The sequence below is a fragment of the Cupressus sempervirens genome, chromosome 6 (genome assembly GCF_028749045.1).
Source record: "Cupressus sempervirens isolate cs-2001-9-10 chromosome 6, ASM2874904v1, whole genome shotgun sequence".
Lineage (NCBI taxonomy): Eukaryota > Viridiplantae > Streptophyta > Pinopsida > Cupressales > Cupressaceae > Cupressus > Cupressus sempervirens.
Window position 1 is genome coordinate 281,234,156 of NC_143123.1, and position 20,727 is coordinate 281,254,882.

Genomic DNA, 20,727 nt, shown 5'->3' on the forward strand with positions numbered 1-20,727 from the left:
GGAAGGAAATGGTGGCAGCAATCAAAGAATCACCAACTGACTACACAAGCTCAGGGTATGAAAAGGTGCGTACAACTCTATTGCAACAAGAGAAAACACATATGGAGAAAGACCATCAACAAAACAAAAAATCCTAGAAAACTTCGGGTCTAACTATTGTGTCAACTAGGATACAAGAAACTGGCCACGGATTAATGTGATTGCAGTGTCTCCCAAAGGGGCAATGTTTTTGAAGGTTGTTGATGTTGAGGGGCAAGTGAAGGATTCTGAATTCATTTCTAGAATTCTCATCGAGGCCATCAAGATGGCGGGTAGTGAGAATGTGGTACAGGTGGTCACAGACAAGGCCAAAAATTGCAAGGGTTCGGGTGCTTTAGTTGAGAGTCAGTATGAGGATATTTTTTGGACCCCATGCACTGTTCACTCCCTTAACTTGATCATGCAAAGGATTGGCACTCAAATAGATTGGGTGAAGAAAATATACCAAGAGGGGGAGGACATATAGATGTTTATGACAAACCGCTACATGTCACAATCCATTTTTAGAACATACTCCAAACTGGAGTTGCTGAAGGTAAATTGATTTTTTTAAATGACTAAGTTTCATGGATTTGTAATTTAGTCAAAATTAAAATTTATAATTATATTGTCAATTGACATTTTGTTAACTTGCTTAGGTTGTTGAGACTCGTTTTGCATCTCATACAATTGTTATGAGACGACTCCTCAAGGTAAAAGATGCATTGGGCCAAATGGTCATGGAAGGTCTCAAATTTAGAAAGAGCACAAAGGATTGGGGATTTGATCTTGAATGAAAGTTGGTGGGCTCGTGTGGCATATGTATTGGATTTCACCAAGCCCATCATAACTATGCTCCATTTTGCTGATATAGATACACCTTGCTTGGGGGATGTGTATGATGGCATGGACACCATGGTTGAGAAGGTCAGACATTCTATACAAGCACACGAGAGTGACCCCACACATAGCAAAGCCTTATGCAAACATGTGTAAGAAATTATCCACCATCGCTAGAACAAAATGACTACCCCATTGTACCTCCTTGCATATGCCTGATCTCCTAGGTACTATAGTGAGGAGGTAGTTGGTATGTTTGGGTACAGTTGCACCATTTGCGGATGAGGAAGTTGTTGAGGGGTGTCACAAATCTCTTACAAGACTCTTCCCACTGGAAGAAATCCATGAAAAAGTGAGGGAAGAATTTGGGTTGTTTGCTTCGGGGTTAAAGCATTCTCCATTTGCACTAAAGGACCAAAATAAAAAGGGAGCTATCACATGGTGGTACATGTATGGTCAAACTTTCAAGCATCTTCAACCTCTTGCAATCAAGGTCCTGTCACAAGTAAGTTTTTTATTTTGTTTTGTTTTAATCTTTTATTTTTACACTTGCATTCTAGAATTTAGTGTTTGACACATTCTTTAAGATTAATTTGCTTTTCATTTGTATGTTTTGTGACAACTATCTAGGTTGCTAGTTCTTCTGTTGCTGAAAGGAATTGGAGTATATACTCCTTTATCCATTCAGCGAAGCGCAACCGGTTGGTCTTTGTCCACACCAACGTGCATCTTTTGTCATGTAAGAATGATCATTACAAGGAAGTAGCAACAAAGCTTTGAATTGCAGCCCCTGAGCGTGCAGATTTGGATGCAACACTTCATGATCTTGTTACAGTCAGAGACAATGATGATGATAGTGTGGCACATGGTGTATCTAGCATAAGTGGAACCATGTTTGGTTCGATCTTTCAGCAGTTGGAAATGATGATGAGAATGTGGATTCTCTTGCGAAACCCTATGATTCAGAGTCAAACTACGATGCAAGTTGATTGAATCTTCAATCATTAACTAAGTTTTTATTTTGTTGGAATCTTGAACATGACCTATTTGAACTTATTGTCTAAGACCAAACTCTAATATTGGACATGCACATATTGATATATCATATGAATTTTGAAATATCTTTAATTTTGATAAAGGGTTAAGTATCATAGTCATACTCTCAAATGATTTGTTTTTGTATATTTCTTGCGTTTCTTTGCATATATTATAATATAAATATATATACACATTTCCTCCCGCATCCGCATCCAAAAAAAAAATCCCTGCATCTATTATCCACTTCCGGAATCCGCATCCGAATCGCTAACTTAGTTAAAAATGTAAAACTATCCAGTTGAAAAAATATTTTCTTTACATATTATCATTTTTCTAATTTTTGTTTATACTTATATACAAACAAAATATTTTTACATATCTTATTATGTATATCCACTTCCAGGTTCCAGTTAAATATAGATAGACTATAATAATATAATTAGATAACTGGTATACTTTTCAATAAAATATATATAATAAGCATATTTTCAATAATCTGTTATCTAGATTCTATATTTAATTATAAAATTTATATTCAGTTTATATAATAATTTATAAAATTATATTGCAGCTTGTTATATAATAATTTTTTATTTAAAATTTGTGTAATCTATTAAGTTTTAGTTACTATTAATTACTGTTTAACTTTAAACTTTGATTAATATATGATGGATATCTCAAATGTTCTACAAATTTGGTGTGTATGCGTGTTTTCAAGAATATTTTAATAAATTGTATATTTTCAAATGTTCAATAAAAGTACCAATTTATTGCTGATTTTCCTACCGATTCAAAGATTTTTTAAAAATTTGAGCTGGCCGAGATATTGCCGAAACCGAGTTTTTCAACTACGATCTCGACAATAATACAGTACTGCTGAAAAGAGTTGGTGGACCCCAGGAAGCAGTAGCAGCAAACAAAGACCAGCTCTCATCATTTATGATGTGAAATGGGTAGATGGAAGGTGCCTAAAAGAGGGATGGGATGAAAGAATATGTACCTTCTGCAACAAGGGAGTGGTGGAAACAGAATGGCACTTTGTCAAGAAGTGTGTCACTTATGAGGATATTCGCAACAATTACAAGGACAGCTTACAGGTGAGCGGCATGAAGGAACTTTTCGAGGAGGCAAGGTTACACAACACGGCTGATTTTCTAATTCAGATCCACAACAAAAGCAACAACTTGGAGAAAGTTCAGCAGGTTGCTTAGTTGTCCTTTTGGTCCCTAGAACAGTGGTCTCGTGGATGTTATTAAAACTTTTCATTTCATTTCCACAATTATTTATTAAAAAGTAGGAGGTGAACACCAAAGAGCAGTAGAAACACACAAAAACGAGCCTGGTTGGGAAACAAAACAATCAAATATTTGTGTTCAACACCGCATTGGAGGAAGCAACAATGTTATACTCACTGTCAAAATTTTAAGAGTTATCGGGAGGAAAAGTTTGTGCCAAGGTAGCTGGACTGGGAAATTCTAGGGTAACCAATTTCCCATAGGACCTCTCCCAACATTCAAAACTACAAAGCTCCCATGTGTGTGAAAAAGTGGTTGTTATGAGATTGACCTTTAGATCTGTTATGCTTAAGAGGGGTATGGGAGGATCCTTGAGGTAGAAAGGATAGAACTACAACCATTAGATTAAAAGTTAGGGCATCAAGGAGCCTTTGCCATTATAGACCACAAAGATGAGCGATGCCTCATCAATCTATCTCCATTTGCACATCAAAGCAAGAGGTTGTTAAATATCTCTGACCTATGTGGCAAGCTAGAAAAAGGAAGTGATCAATCTAGTATATATGTGCTTGAACCTAGTGACCTTGCAAACAAAATGGGACAAGCATATCCAATCATGAGAATGGAAGGAACCGGATAGAGAGCCACCCAAATCTCTCTAGGAGCAACAGGTACTCCCCTCAAATTTCATGCGAGAAAGGACAACAAAAAATTAAAATGCTCCTCAAACTCCACCATCTAATGAGAACAAATTTGGCACAATATTTCACCACATAAAATATGGTAGGTTTACCCAACACAATGCTAATCAGTGTAACCAGTAAATGAGTTTCCACCCTAAATGCACCCATTTCGGAAACGAAGAGGGCGACATGGTGATGGTCGGAATTGTTTCCAAGCCATCCTCGATGAAGCAAAAAAATTGGAAACCAACCTGGAAACTCGAGGATGTTCAATGGAAGTTTCGGAAACCTTTGACCTAAGTTGCTGAGTCATGAGGACTTTTCCAGGCATTTCCAATACAAAATTATCAGAATTCGATTCTAAAACAAATTTCTTGTGGGTACACATCTGGGATTTGTGTTTTTAAATCCCGTAGTGTTTAGTAATTCTAGTTTGATCTTTAAGATAGTTTTAAGAATTAGACTGCTGACTAGAAAAACTTTGAGCTTATCTATCATGTGATACTAGCTTGATCCTTCTGATACAGAAACCTGAGTTTAAATTAGAATGATATGCTTCAAAATTGAAATTTGTAACAGTGTTGTTTAGCATATGTAAAGTAGGAATGTGATATTCTAAACTTAATTCTAACATACATACATACATACATATATTATGTATGTATATATTTGTATGAACATACCAGAAAGGTACCCAACCTCCTCCAGAAATTTATGCCGTAGCAGCATTTCGTACCCACATACCCATACTCGTTTCTATTCTTGATTCAGCAACTTAGCCTTTGACTGTCACCTAGGTAGTTGGGGATGGCAAGCTATCCCTTTATCATCTAGAGCAGCAAGAGACCAAAAGCACGATAATTTTATTAAATATTTGCAAATTTTTTAATCTTGTGTGAGCCCCACACCTCAAGGCAACCCTAAATATTAAATTATGTTATTACCAATATCAAATCTTAAGCATATGTTTGAAAATATAAACGTGAACTCCTTGAAAGTTTTTTATAGATTTGCCCAACTGGAAAAAGCTATGCTCGAGTGAATAACCATTTGCTCTTGCTTCTGTTAAAAAATATGAATATAGTTATTTGTGCATACTATAAGCCTTTAGTTTAAAATCTGCAGATTGAGAGTGTAAATCTGCAGATTGAGAGTGTAAATCTGAGCAGTATTTATTATTTTCAAACCAAATCTTAGGAGCAGTAACATACTATTGTTGTTTTCATTTTTACATTGAATTTTTGAGACTTTGTGTCTTCTGACATTATATGATGCATTGATGCAATGATAACTGAATCTTGATATATGATATAATACTGTCTTTAACTTCTCATTTTGTTGAAACTTCCAGCCTTGATTCATTTGATTAAATCCTATGTTCTTATTCTATGATGATTTCATTTGATTCATTTGATGCTATGTTCTATGATAATGTAATGTCTCAGTTTTTGGCAAGTCTATGCAGTTGATGGAGTTAGCTCATCATAGCGACCCTCGTGAGCTGACAGGGTGTTTTGGGGGGTCTCAGTTGTGAACTTACTATTTTTAGTAAGTCTATTATTGGCAGTTGCTATTTTTGGTAGTGTAATGGGTGGCTTGGCAGTTGGTCGTCACCTACAGTAAATTAGGTTAATAATTGCATGAGCTCTTATTTATTCAATAATTATTAAGTTGCATTAATATAATGATACTTATATTATTATAATAATGACATTAAGAGATATTTCTAAAAAGTATGCTGGAAAGTTTCTAGTGTTGAGTTCTTTTGGGAAACTTCTGCAATTTCTCAAGTGGAGTTATTTAGAAAACTTTGGCCAACGAAAGATTATAAATGAGAGCTCATTTTATTGGAAAAAGCACGCTTGAATATAGATTTCCTTTTTGTGCCTTTGTGGCTTTTTCCTGAGTTTTGAATTGTGCCCTTACTGAAGTATAAGGGTCTCCAAGGTTCTAAAGATTGTTTGAAGTCACTGCTAATGTATAGCGGTTTCATTGGTTAAATCTCCTAACTGTGATTTCTGTGACTGGGAGATTGGATTTATAATTCTGAGAATTCTGAGTCTTGGAATTTGTTCTGGTAATTTCATTTGCAAATTGGTTGTTGTATACAATTTGCTGAGTCTCCTACTGTATCCTTGTGGCTAAGGAGAGATAGATGAGGACGTCTCCAGCTGTGGTAATTAGAGCTGACTGGCATTTACGAATTATGTTTGTGGTGAGCGATTTGTTCTAAGGAGAGCATATTGGTGTGGCAGTGATTTGGGTAATCAGTATTGTGTTTAGGGAGTAACGTTGCATATTGGGAACTACAAACGTTTTAATTGCGGACCTGTGTCCATTCCCCTAGCTGCTGGAAGTAGAACTGTTACCTGTGGCTGCGCTTCAAGAGGCAACGCAATCACATAGAGCAAACAGTATTCATGGCGGGCCTGCAAATCCATTACATGTGCTGAATTTGGTCTGAAGGAAGGTGTGAAATTCATTGTTGGAGAGCAACCATAATCTGTGGTTGCCATTTGGTAATGAGGGGCCAGCGTGATAATAAAGAGGGCAAGTTGATGAGATGGCTAGCCAAAACACTTGCATTTCCAAGTGCCATTAAAAATAATTTGTTCTTTGATTGATGTTTGTTCAAATAAAATGTGATGTATATCTTTTCCATCACAGTCTGATTTCCTATATTTCCAATTTAAATTTCTTGAAGTTGTTGATTTAATATCTACAAAGGGAAAAATACAGAAAATTATAAAAAATTTAAAAGAATTGCAAAAAACATTAAGTAGTGCAAATTGGAAGCCAAGTTGGGGTTTTTACAAATAATTCAATGAATGATCATCTTAGTTGCTGCTTCGGGCACGTGAATCAGATCAGTGGATTCGCGAATTTTTTCCCCAATTAAGATTTGTGAATATATATATATATATGGTTCTAGTATGGATCTATGAATCTAGTATAGTTGATCATTGATCTATTTTCACGATTATAAAGAAAATCAATAGATTCACATTGAATTACTGAATTACAAAATGAAAGTATGAAAATTCAAAATATAGATCATTAGACTTAAAGTTTATAACATGATTCACTCATAAAAGTGTCAAGACTAAAGTTTTTGATTTCAATCATCAAATGGATTTTCAAGAAAATCTGCATCAAAGGGGTACTGATGAGCTGAGTATACTCATGTTGTTACTCATTCGTGCAGGATCCGAGCAAGATCCATATACTGATTCATGTAGGATACTCATGTTGTTACCAGGATTCATGTGGGATCTGGGCAAAATCCGTGATCCTGCCTGGATTCGCGGACCATGGATCCCAACGAATCCACAGGCAAGATTATGGATCCTGCTCGAATCCTCACTAATCCACGCCTGAATCAAGATCTGAATCTGGCCTATTTCAGACAAATCTGGTAACTAAGATGATCATTGAGTTTAGATTTATAAATGCATTATGTTGCAATGATGAATATTATAAAGTTATATAATTCATGAATATATTTGTAAATTTAGATTTCCCCATATATATATATATAGACACACACACATACTGCAGAAAAAAAGTCTCGTTTCCCAATTCACCCATCATGTTGTCCCCAAAACTTAGGCTCCAGCAACTGGGAATCTTCAAGACATGAAACCAAAAACACTGAAGATAAGTGAAACATTTAACAAACAATATTCCCATCAAAAACTTGTAAGAACTGCTTAGCACAAAAAGCTAGTTTGGAGCTATGAGAAATTTAAGGGGTGGTCCACGAAACCTAAATATATCAATAGTAAATGTCTTCTTTGATGAGTCTATAAAGCACCTCAAAGATCAGCTTCTAAAGAGAACAAATATAGCACACAACTTCATCATGTAAAATCTGGTGGGACTATCCCAACACAAATTTTATCAACACACTCTAGCAACCAACCAAGGGCGACCCCTAAAACATGAAACCAAAACTACTGAAGATAGGTGAGTCAAACAATGTTCCCAATAACAGTCCTGTAAGGATTGCTTGCCATCAAAAGCTGGTTTGGGGATGAAACAAAGTCAAAGGGAGGTCCATATATGTAGATGTACCAGGAGTAAATGTATTCTCTTAATGGATCTATTCAGCAACTCTTTTTCTAGAAGGAAATGAGAAGCTGATAAGTATTTGTAAGGAAAAAGTTGGTACTATAAAAGTCAATTAAATGCATGAGTAGACAGCCCCCCAAAGAACCAGCAACATCAACATTGAGGGAACCATAAGAGGCAATCTCTTCCACAGAACATAATTCAAAGACATCTCCAAGGAGACAAAGGAGAACCACCCAATGTCTCAACATGTGAATAAAATAAGTGATCTGCAAATAGGTTGACCAATAACTTCAACCTCCACTGTACTCTGAGGAGCTATCTGTCTGCATCAAATCATATGCTGAAATATAATCATCTGAACCCTCTCAACATGAGCCTAGTCACAAGATCCCAAGCTTGGCCCCAAACCTCAAGCATAAAGTGATGTAGGCTTAATCATTGTATCAAAGAGGCACACTTATGAAATGATATCCTGGAAATATACCTTACATTTGCACTTAAAACAGAAAGTAAGGCATTTCCCTTGCAAAGTTAGGATTGGGAAGCATCAAGCAAGCTGTAATTAGAGAACTGGACCTACAAACTCATTTCCACAATAAGTAGAATCAGTGACTACGGCCACTGCGCTCTTTTTATAAAAGAAACGAAAACCTTGAAAAAGCATTCTTGGTGGTGTTACGAATCATAACCTTGGTTTTGTTAAACTTAAGATTGACCATAAGATGGACAATAACGCAAAACTCAAAAAGCATATTGAGATCATAACAAGCATGTTTAACTGTAAGTTGTATCATATGCAGTTGGGGGAGCTCACCTTGTGGCAGTCCCTTTTGACATATAGGGGGAGGGAAGTGCAGAAGCATATAGGAAGCCACCAGAAAGGCATCATACAACAGCCATAAGTGAACATCGTCTAGGGAAAAATCACGATGGAATCACAAATCAACCTGATTACAGAGACACAAGATGACGAAAAGGCAGAATCCATTAGAGGAGATTCAATTGGCTCTTCTATACAAGAAAATGCAAATAGAGGTTTCAGGAGTGATTTCTTTAAGCTGTGCACATCCTTAGAAGCTTTGCATGTCAAATGCCTAAATAGATAGCAATGTTGACTAAAACCTTGGGTAGTTTCCAAAATGAACAAGCCATGTCAAAACACTGCCTTGAGACAGACAGACAAAAAGAAACAAAGACAATTTAGTACAACCACAGAAAAAACAAAGTGCTGGCACAGACAATTAACAGGTTAAATTCAAGGGCAAAACACCAATAAGTTAATAACCACAGAATAGACTCTAACAGGTAGAGGAATAGATCTTTCTAAATCTCATAAATATCTAAGCTTTTTAGGGGCAAAAAGTAATCTAAAAAGGGTGGTATGCTCCATAAGGATTAAGTATAATTATTAAACATCAAAACATATGCTAATAAAAGGGTGGCCAAACATATGGCATAGCAGTTTCCTTCTGCTATTTCCAACAATCTCGCCCACTTCAAATATTAAACTCGGTAATGGCCACTATTCAATTTGTCTTCTCAATTTACATAATTGCCTTTGGTCTTTTGAGGGGTATCATGAACAATGCAGAAACCAGGGGTTAAGCAGTTAGTGTAAATGCCCTAGCTTTTTCCCCTAAAATTACAAATTCTTTTCAAATAAGAGATGCAAGATGGTTTGAGGTATAACTTTACAAATTAGATCCTAACTGAAACTCCTCAATCATGTTCAATATAAAACCAATCTTTCCTGCTACAATTAGGAACATTATCTTAATCACCATTGTAGTTTACACAATTTACATGTGGATTCCCTTTGGTCTATGCCCAATGACTGATCCTCGGGATGAAGCCCACGGAGATCATACAAGATGCGTTGAGCCTATCCATCAAGGGCACGGAAGTACATCCACCATTTGGCATTAGGCCTCCTAAGGGATATGGATATACATCTGCCATTTGGCATCCTAAGGGATATGGAAATGCATCCGCCATATCAGCCTCACTTGGGCATGTAAGTATATCCACCTTAATCGGACACATAAATACATCCACCATATCGGCCTTAATTGGCACAGATGTACATCCACCATATCAATCTCTTAAGGACAAAAAAATACATCCGCCATATCGGCCTTCCAATGGGCATAGAAGTACATCCGCCATATCAACCTCCTTTTGAGCTTAAATGGACCACTCAGCTAAATGCTCTCCTTATATGCCTAAACATTTAAGGAATCAAAAATAAGTCTTTTGCTATATACTGAATGCTCTGCTGTTTAAATATTTGTGCTCCTCCTCTTGTGCTGTCCAATCGGATGCAATAGACTGCTGAATGTATTGAATTGCTCAAATCTGTAAATTCTTAACAGAATTGATATTTTTCTTCTATTTCTCTCACCACTCACACAATCCTTCCCATTCTCCATAAATATCCTCGTCTCTATAACTTAAAAGAGATACCTTTTCTTGATGATGCTTCTTCCCAATGTAACATGGGGACACGTCCCCCCACCAAAACTGGGCCTCACCCGAGATGGGAGGATGGCGTCTCAAGCGGCGCCACTCAGAGTGCCACCTTTGCCGGAGACGGCGAGATGTCTCCGTGACCCCTGTGGGTGTGGGGGTACGTGCAGGGGGACACCGAGACATCTCCCGTGACAACAAGATGAGGGACATTAAAAAAAATTAACATAAAGCATTACTTTAATATTTTTTTGGTTCTATTTATGTTATAATGGGATTTCGGGCCCATTCCTTCCTCCTCCTTTGTTCAAAAGCCTTCTATTCTTCATTTTTATTCACATTTGCATTTCTATATCTGAGACTGATATATATTATAAATTTAAAATTATATAATTTGACACTCTTTCATTTGTTGATGTTCAATGTTCATTGTTTGTCATTTGATCATAAATCATGATGTTCCAGTTCAAAACTTCAATGTAATGTTCAATGTTTAAGTTTTTTACATCTGTACATCTTATATTGTAAGATTGTAGTGCATCTTTTCATAACTATATGGTTTATACACCCCTACTCCCCCCGGGTCCCCACTCTATCCCAAATTAAAGCCCCTCTGTCCCCCCATCTCAAAAACTTGTCCTGTTGTCCCCCCATCCTACAAGGCGGTGTAACTATGCTTCTTCCTGAGATAAGCACCTTTTCATTAAGGATCACAGCCCTTTGTTATTGCCTTCCTAATCTTCTCATTCTTTATTAGTCACTCCACAACATGTAATCACTATATACAATTTGATTGTGAACACTGCATGTAACACCGTTTCTATATGTAATTCACAGCTCCTCTTCCATAATCACTGCTTCTACTTTACATATTCACTGTTCTTCCTTAATATATTCACTGCCTTAAATCTTCTGATTCTACAATTTTCATTGGATTGAATTCTTATCCTTGCCTTCTAAAAGGGTCACCTACTTTCATTAGAATTGAATGACCAATATTCATGGCTGGCTTTGAGAATAATATAATATCCCCCAAATTAATCCATCTTGGATAGCCTCCCGTAATGAAACCTCTCCCCTCTATATCTTCCAATATGACAGAGAGTCTCACCCTTTCACCATGCGTACAACTTTGCAAGGGTCACAACCTGTCACAATTACCACCATCTGAAAGAATCAAACCTTCCATCATTTGTGCCCTTTACAAGAGTGTCACAACCTTTCACAATTACCACTCTTTGAAAGGGTTGCAACCCTTCATCATTGCTACCCTTTGAAAGAGTTACAACCTTCCAAAATCACCCCTCTTTTGAAAGAGTCACATCCCTTTATCACTTCTGCTTATTGAAGGAACCAATTTTTTCTTTTCTTCTTAATCCTCTTCTCTTCTATTAACGATTCACATCTTTCACTCTTTCTTCCTTCTTCCATCCTCATCCCCCATTCAAATGAAGTTCTCTTCTCCCTTTTATATCTCATGTTTTGAGGGAGTCACAACTTTTCATCTCATGCATTTTGACCATTCATTAAACTTCACTGAAATTTAGTTATGATTATGTTTTATTTTATTATATTATATTTGTAATTTATTTATTTATTTTTACATTTTAAATTTATTATTATTGTTTATTAGTAAATCCTATAATGCACAGCAAAATGAGAGGTGGCCTAACAACCCACAGAAAGATAGCAGTGAGAATGGAAGTGAAGCGGATATTTTGTTTTGCCCTCACTAACCCAAAACATCAAAACAGTGGTGTCAAAGCCCATGTTGGACCATCAAAGCCATTATTTTATAACTTTCTAATGTTTGTGTGAATCTTGCCATTAATCACGAACTACAGCCAATGATTAAGCATGTAATAACTCCAATAGTTGAACTGGAGTAGAGCCACATTAAGCCATTGTTCTCTTTCTTCATCAATATTTGAACTGTCAGGAGTCATGTCTTGCCTCTGTTTTTTCCAGAGAAATGCTTTTGCATTTACAAAGCCTGTTTTTCATCTATCTTTATTTGATACAATATTAATGTTTTAAATGTATTTCAGGATGAGCGAGCATAGAAATTCTATATAAATCAACAAAATGATTCAATCATATCTTGACTTTTTATTTGATTGCCTCGTTTTATTTGGAGAGAGACAATGAAAAAGTTGAGATAGGACTTTTATGTGACAGTATTAATATTTATATATTAAATTACACTAGAATTGTTTAATTTTGTTTTTTAATAGTTCTAAATTTGGTGAAACTTTAATATTTTAAAAATTTATTTAAATTTTGTGTAAAAAATAAATTAAACAGATTAATAATATTCAAATTTAATTGCGAAACTTCTTCAAATTTTATCTGTAGATGATCTTGTTCCAAAAAACACCTTTACTAAACTTAAACACGAGCTCAAACCTTGTGACAAAGCTCACAAATATTAAAAAATCATCTATTACTTCTTAGCTAAAAAACCAATTGTGAACTTCAACAAATTAGAGAGTTCAAAGAAAACAAAATAAGACCTATGTATATCAAGATACTTAATGAAAGATAAAAAAAGGTGGCAAATAGATATTTACACAACAGATTTTGCATACGCATTCAAAGACATTCACTAGGAAGTGACCTGAAAAAAGGATCCTGCATTTGCCACATGTTTTGATTTGGATGCCTCATGAAATTTTGGATCAGAGCCTTTTTTGCTACTCTCCTGTTCAAACCTAGTATCTCTTTCTTGCAATAAATCCTTAATTGGCACTGCATCTTGAGTCCGCCTGCGACGCTTTGAATCCTGAATCATGACATTGTGAATTCCATCTGTGTTTCCAATTGGTGGTCCCTCTACTGTTTGCTTCACATCTCTATTAGACCTCCCCAAACTGTACCAAAAATGATAAGAGAGGTAATTTTCAATCTTCTTTTTGGCAGTTCTAAGATCAATTTAAATTTTTTATTTTTACCAATTAAAAACCAGTAAACACATGCAAGAGCTCTCGTCATCTAAGAAAATAGAAAAAAATACTAGCATTTCATCAACCCTCTTCTCCTAGCCAGAAACACTACCTGCCAGGATATTATACAAATTTCTAAAGAGTCCCAATACAGTTCAAAGTAACTTTTATATTAAGCAATCCATACAGCTAAATTACAAACATTTATGCTAGGAATTTATCAGAAAGCATTCAGCTGTTCCGAAGGGAAAACAGTGGAAAAAAACACCAAGTCAAGCAATCAATTCCAGCATATATGGATACACTTAAGAGATGAGAGTAGATATCCCTCAGAAGAGAATTCTAAAATAAAATATAACAAAAGAATTAATGCAAAACACAAAAGAATTGTGAATGAAAGCTAGAAACTTTCGGGATAGGTTAGCAAAACATATACCACAAGATATAAGAGATGCAAACAAAAAGCTCTCTAAACAAACGCATTGCAGCTTGTGGATTCTTGACATGTATGACTAAAAAGGAAACATAAGCATTCCATACAGCCAAACTAAAAATGACAAATGACAAATGTATCATGCTTGGAGTTTATTATAAGCATTTTATGGCTCCTAAGGAGAAACACTGGAAAGAAAACCACCAAGTCAAACAATCAATATAAGGATAGATGGATATGCTTTGAAAAGGAATGAGACCGGATATCCCTTAGGAGGGAATCACTAATTGGTATATAAGAAATGAATGCATGTATAATGGAAAAGATGATGAGTGAACATTACAACAGTTCAGGGTGGGTTAGCAAAACATGTACCAGGTCGATATGGTAGATACAAAATACAACTTGAAAACTTTATACACAAAAAGTAAAACATTGCAGCCTGTTGGTTCTCACCTGTATAATTGTACACGAGATAAAGGCTTGATTGTATTTTCAATCTACCCAACATAGAAATATGAATTTATCTTATTTAACATTTTCAAAAAATCTAGAATCGCAACCATTTTTATTGTGCGTATATTTATGCTTCTAGACACTTCAATACGTTATTTAAATAAACGATTGAGCCTAACATGATTTTCCTGCTCGATTATTGTGGTGTCACCAGAGTCCATATAGAAAAAATTGAGATGATGTTATAACGAGGATGAATTCCAACTTAAATAGCACCATCAATCCCATTCTGTATTGGTTTGTACAAAACTTGGTGAATTCAAATTCAAATTTCAAGATTGAAACAAATTATCTCTGCTGGCCATTAATTGAAGAAGGCTATCTTACTAGAATGAAGTATTTATACTATTACCTACTAAAAAAATACTCCAGTGAAGAACCTGGTAACTGTATGTCCTAGGAAACCTTAAAAATAGTCAAAAATATAAACCAATGGGGAAAAGAAATCATCTAAATAATTCTGAAGGAGAACAAATTGATACAACATTCCACCTTGTAGGTCATAAATAACAGTCAAGATCTAAACTCATTTTTGCCCCTAAGTAAACCAAAGGTGACACCTCGGTGCAGCAGCACAGTGCTTTATTAACCTTGAGCAATTCAAGGCTTTTCCATTGGCTCCAAGTAGAGTGAGGATAAGAGATTATTATACTTCACTACAAGCAAGACCCACCCATCTGTAGGGAACGTCTTAATAATAGTTCAAAATGAGGCTCCTTGTTTCAATCACAAACCCCATTTTCATCAAACTCTAAGGGTCCATTTGGTTCGTGGAATTGTAGAAATCGAGATTTCTACAAATCTCAAATTAGCCAAATCAAGGATTTGCGACTCTTCAAAATGATTTTTGAAATTCTAGTAGGACCGTTTAATTTACATAAAAGATAAATGGGAAGATCTTTTTTGAAGATCACTGCTTCAGGCATTGTTTTCCAGCTAAATAAAAAATAGAACACAGAGGCTGCGATAGATTCCACAGAATCAAGCACATTTTCCACAAGTTCACAAACAGTCATGTAAAGACTCTTATCCAGCTGTAACACCAGACAAAAAGGCCAAATATCATCATTGACAAGCTAAGCATATCACTGTTTATAACCAGCTGACTGCTTATTTCGTTCTATCAGAGCAAATATTTGCATATGTTTATACCTGGTCCAAGCAAATGCGTGTGTACGCCACTGTGCACATAATAAATCTAGAAAAAGGATTGTAGACAAAATTTTGAAAAAAAAGGATAAGTCCTTACATTATTAAACCCTGCAATATTTTTGTTCTCTGCAAAGAACTCCACAACAAAGATTTCAAATATCAGAAAATATCTTGAGAAAGATCATTCAGCTTTCCCAGAGGAAATAATTTGAAGTATTCTATTACTTTGTTTGAGAACACTTTCTTTAGCTGTAGTTTTCGACTTGGTGCCTTTCTTCTGCCTGGGCTGTTCAACTGTACTGCCATCAATGCTCTCCAAATCCACATGTTATTTTACTGGTTATTCTTGTTCATGTGCCGAGCAAACCCAATTCCTCTCTTTGTTTGAGAAAATGAAGTTAACAAGAGTGGCATTCAAGCTCTAAAGAAACTATATGACTGTTTTTTTCCCACTAATGCACATGCATGGAAGAAACTGGTAAAAAGCCATTGAATCTATCGTTTGTTGTCATCGCACATGAAAAATTAATAAAATATCAAAATGTGATTTTTACACTCCTCAAAAAAGTTTAAATAGGTTTTAATTTTCTATTCCAGGTAGCTAGTGGGAAGTCTGATAACCTGATTTTGAGGTAAAATTAGCATTCTGCAATTCTAATTCCATTTTGAAATTTTGGACTACAGGAACCAAATGGACCCTAAAGGTGTATGCTCCAGTAAAAAAAGAATAATACAGCAATAGCCATATCTCGCAAAACTATTGAAAATCACGTGTCTTATGAAGGTAAGTGTAGAACAAGCGAAGTCAACGGACATGAATAAAGGTATTGAAGGACATTAATTCTTCAAACCTCTTTCCCAACACTGGAAAAAGAAAGTGGCATCCCATGCAAGTGTTTGAATAACATCCAAAAACATGACATAAGCTTTACTGAATATCATCAATGCTAAATGGGTTATAAATCATCTAACTCACTAATAATCTAATAGTCTACTCTAATGTATGCCAAAAAGGGTGGCCATCATCTCATACCCATATTACGTCATCTAACCCACAACGATGATCTGCTCTAATTTCATAGTGGTAACTCCGCTCTCTGAATGTCGCTGGTATTATAGCGTCTGGAGTTATCTTTTCATGGGTGTCTCTTCATTTCCACTGTAAATCTGAAAGATTATTCTTTGTTCTAAACTGCCTGACCCTTCATTATCAAGATGATGAAGGGTCAAGACAAGCATAAATATGTCTTAATGTTGTTCGCTTGGTGGGCTGATTTTAGTTTTTCAGTTCAGTCTAGTGTTTGGCAATATTGTAAATCAGATTTTTTGATCTTTCATAAATATAAGTGATATATTTGTGGCTGAGTTTTACTCCCTCAAGATGAGTTTCCCCAAGATAATTTGTTGTGTCCATTGTTGTATGTGTTTTGTTGCTTATCTTCATTTCTGGTATGAAAAATCAACATGGTATCAGAGCAGGTTTAAGAAGAATCAACAACCAGATTCATTCAAGCAGAGTTCTTCAGGCTCTTTATTTATGTGTTACTTCTACAGACCAATTGCTGGAATATTATAATTGCACAAAGACAAGGGATCCAAAGGAGAATCTACTCACATGCTTGGTTATGTTTGGTTTTGATATTTTCTATAGAAGCTGGGAATTGCAGGCTTTCAGTTGCAAGCTTTTCTGATATTTGTGATTTATTTATATTTTAAGAGAAGTTATAGAGGAGTTCATTATATATTCATCTAGTTGTAATTAATTGATATTAAATAATTAAACTAAATTATAATTTTAAGTTTGAGTTATTTGTAGTTGCATTATGGATTAAAATAAAAGTAAATATTAATATTGGACTTAAATAGACATCAACTTAAAAATCTAGAAATGAAATTGATATTAACTTCTCTTAAAAAACAACTAAATCACAAATATATATTTATTTATGAAAATTTATCTTTGATGAGCATTTATGATGACTTGAGTTTTGAAAACCAGTATCAATTCCAGTTGCTTGTCATGGAACTGAATCGATTATCATTGTTTTGGTGGTTTGGGACACAATTGTGGTTTGTGTAACTTTGGGAAGGTAGCTTAGCTGCATCCTATGGGAGTGGCTTGCAAGGTAACTCATTGTAAGTTGACTTAATAAGTGATAACTTAATAAATTTTTGGAAATGGGTTTAAACATTTAAGATAATTGTGTTGTCTTGCCTATTTCTTGAGTGCTTGTATAGGCTAAGGATGGAAATAGGACGATACCTAGTGAGATGTATGAATAGTTTTCCTCGTCTTCATGAGAGGGTATTCTAGTTCCGCATGGGTCATGTTGAGGGTCTGGGGTCCAGAGTGACCAGTCCAAGGTAACTCAATGCTTGAGGGTCTAAGGATGAGAGGGTATTCGAATTCCGCATGGGTCATGTTGAGGGTCTGGGGTCTAGAGTGACCAGTCCAAGGTAACTCAATGCTTGAGGGTCTAAGGACTAGCGAGAGACTAATCCAAGGTAACTAAAATAGCTTGACCATGTGATGACACCCCCTAGTATGTAGCTTGAGTCTCCTCCGTAGTTTTTGTATTTGCCTCTAGTGGGTTTTTCTTATTGGTGAGTTGTTATTTATTGTTGGAGTTATTTATTGCTAGCGGTTGGCATTTATTGATGATTGTCTATAATTTATTGGTTATTATTCTTTTGACATTTGGCATTTGATTTGGAAGTTGATATTCGTTCAGTGGTTTTATCTCTTTTATTTTGATACTTAGTTTGGACTTGGTATTTGATTGTTGACTTTGGTATCTGATGGTTTTGGTATTGGTTGACAATCATTTGATTTTGGTTATTCTTTCTTTATCAGTAATTTGTGCAACCCTTGAGGTAGAATGACCTATCAGGGTTTGATTTTGTGTTTTTTTATCTGTGTGTAGATCATACATTATCTCCCCTACACGGTGGGAGTGGTGCCAAACACAAGATCAAGAGGTAGTGACTTCTAACCATTTGTGTTCCCCCATATATTGGCACCGATGTTGGATGTTCTTTTGATGCAATTGCACATTCACATTCTTATCTTGGAGACTTTCTATTCAAATGTTGTATCTATGTATTCATGTATCTTGTACTTGTATCTCAAGATCCTACAGGATGATGTATTGTTCTTTTATACTTGTATTGTTATTACATACCCTGCAACATGTATAGTGGATGTTGTGTATTAGATGTACATTATTATGTCAGATGTATTTATGTATTTGCTTATGAGATTAATTTCATCATGGCTATGAACATTGTACTTAGATTTAATTTTAATTAATAAAGCTTTCTTAAACGTGACTCAATGTGAAGGAACCCTTGAAAAATGTAAATTGTATTTGCATTATTTATGTGTATTTGATGTGTATGTTTTATGTTGCTTCTGCGTTGTTACCTTGATGTTGTATAAACTTTTAAGAAAAAAACCTTCAGTAAACTTTGTAGCATATTAGGTTAATTTCTCTTGGGTTCCTGAGTGGGGTGTTACACATATTGTTGAGTGAAGCTTGAAGACAAGAAGAGTAACTATTCTAGTGGCGTTCTATATTATATGGTAGTTTTTTATTTGTTAAACAACTTCTATTATGATTTGTCATAGCGGAAGGGAGGTGTTTCAGAGAATTGGTGATTTTTGGAGATAACTGTGTATATAACGTTCATGACTGAGATATCCATTTTATCTTGAAAGTAAGTCTATGATATGCCACAGGGATATTTTCATGGATTTTTCATCTTCTAATGGGATTGGAGACAGGGATCTTATGAATCAACTCCTAAAGTCGAAAACATAATCGTGGAGCATAGAGAAGGTTGCAGAGTTAGACAGCTTAACGATGGAGATTATTCAATATCCAGAAGCTACATTTCTCTATCTACAAGATGGGATTGAGACTATAAAGTACCCTCTACAAAGGGGAAAGGGCATTAAACAGAAACAAGGAAAATTTGGAAGATAGTTATATGTAGTCATTATTATTATCTCAGTTGGCTACTAGCTTTATCACTAACAATGTTGTGGAGCTATTGTAGAGAATACAAGCTCAAACTTTGGAAGCGTTAACCGAATCGAACAATCTTTCCAAGAAGAAGGATGTGTGTCGATTCCCTCATTATTGTAACAATCTCTTCAATTTATAGATCAAGGAGATGTGGTTGTCACTGGCAAACATCAATCATAATCAACTATCAAGTCGGCGGTGTTTGATGAGAATTGAAGATTGTACTTCAAAGATAAGGAGCATTTGGAAGGTACTAGTTATAGCAAGATAGAGCTAGCACTTGTGGGAAGATCAAGTATCTATGTAGATCTAGAGACCACGCTCAAGGGTATCTTTAGTCATGCAAGAGATGTATAATCTTATGGCTTTCTCATGCTGGAAAGTGTAACTAGAAGATTGCTTACTAGTGAGGAAACTGGATTGCTAATTGAATGGGGGAATCAAAAGAAACCTTATCTCAATTTGAGCATTGGAGGGTTCCAAAATTTATGTATCGCAAAAGGGATCAAGAGGGATTTTGTAAAGAAGTGGAGGTGTCAACTAAGTTGATTCTAGTGTTGCAAGGCCAAGTGCTAAAGTCCTTGAAAAACCTCTTTAGCTACAAAGAACAAAATCGCACAGTCAATATGGATTTCACCTTGGTAACTCTAGAGACCTATTATGTAAAGGGAGATCTAGGATGAGGTTGAGGAGGATAGTCCTCAACCATAGCATGTCATAATTTCAAGAGGTTTATGTTGGAAACCGTTCCTCTAAGGCAAGCATTGCAAGCAATCTTGGACAAGGAGGTCATAAGGTTAATGCAAGTGCTTGGAGCTTCAGAGAGAATCACATCATTGTAAAGATTTATTGTCATGTATATTTCTCTGTGATAGAGAAATATGAGGTGAACGCCCTTGTAATGCATATTTCTCTAAGATGGAGAAAGTGAGGTGAAAGCCCTTGTAATGCATATTTCTCTAAGATGGAGAAATGTGAGATGAAACCCCTTGCAATGCATATTTCTCTAAGACGGAGATATATGAGGTGAAAGCCCTTACAATACATATTTCTCTCAGATAGAGAAATATGAGGTGAAAGCCCTAATTTGCCTCTGAGACAGAGGTATTACCCTTTCTACTCATGGGAGTACCCATAAGGGATGTCATGTTGAGAGACTCCATGACAACATCACATTGAGTGACTCTTTGATGAGAGCTTGTGTTTATATTTATTTGAAACATGAGAGTAGTCATGGAGAACATCATGTTGAGTGACTCCAAGATGTTATCACATTGAGAGAGTCCGTGATAAAAAAAAAAA

General features: G+C 35.5%; 1 protein-coding gene across 2 annotated transcripts in view; it reads right to left on the reverse strand.

The window, feature by feature from the left end:
- Positions 1 to 20,727, reverse strand: part of LOC149552315 (cyclin-like protein) — a 47,941-nt gene that overhangs the window by 14,017 nt on the left and 13,197 nt on the right. For both annotated transcript variants that reach the window (XM_089787839.1, XM_089787840.1), the window contains one exon: positions 12,972 to 13,224. In XM_089787839.1, the coding sequence (XP_089643965.1) occupies positions 12,972 to 13,224 (253 nt within the window). The remainder of the gene's footprint in view (positions 1 to 12,971; positions 13,225 to 20,727) is intronic.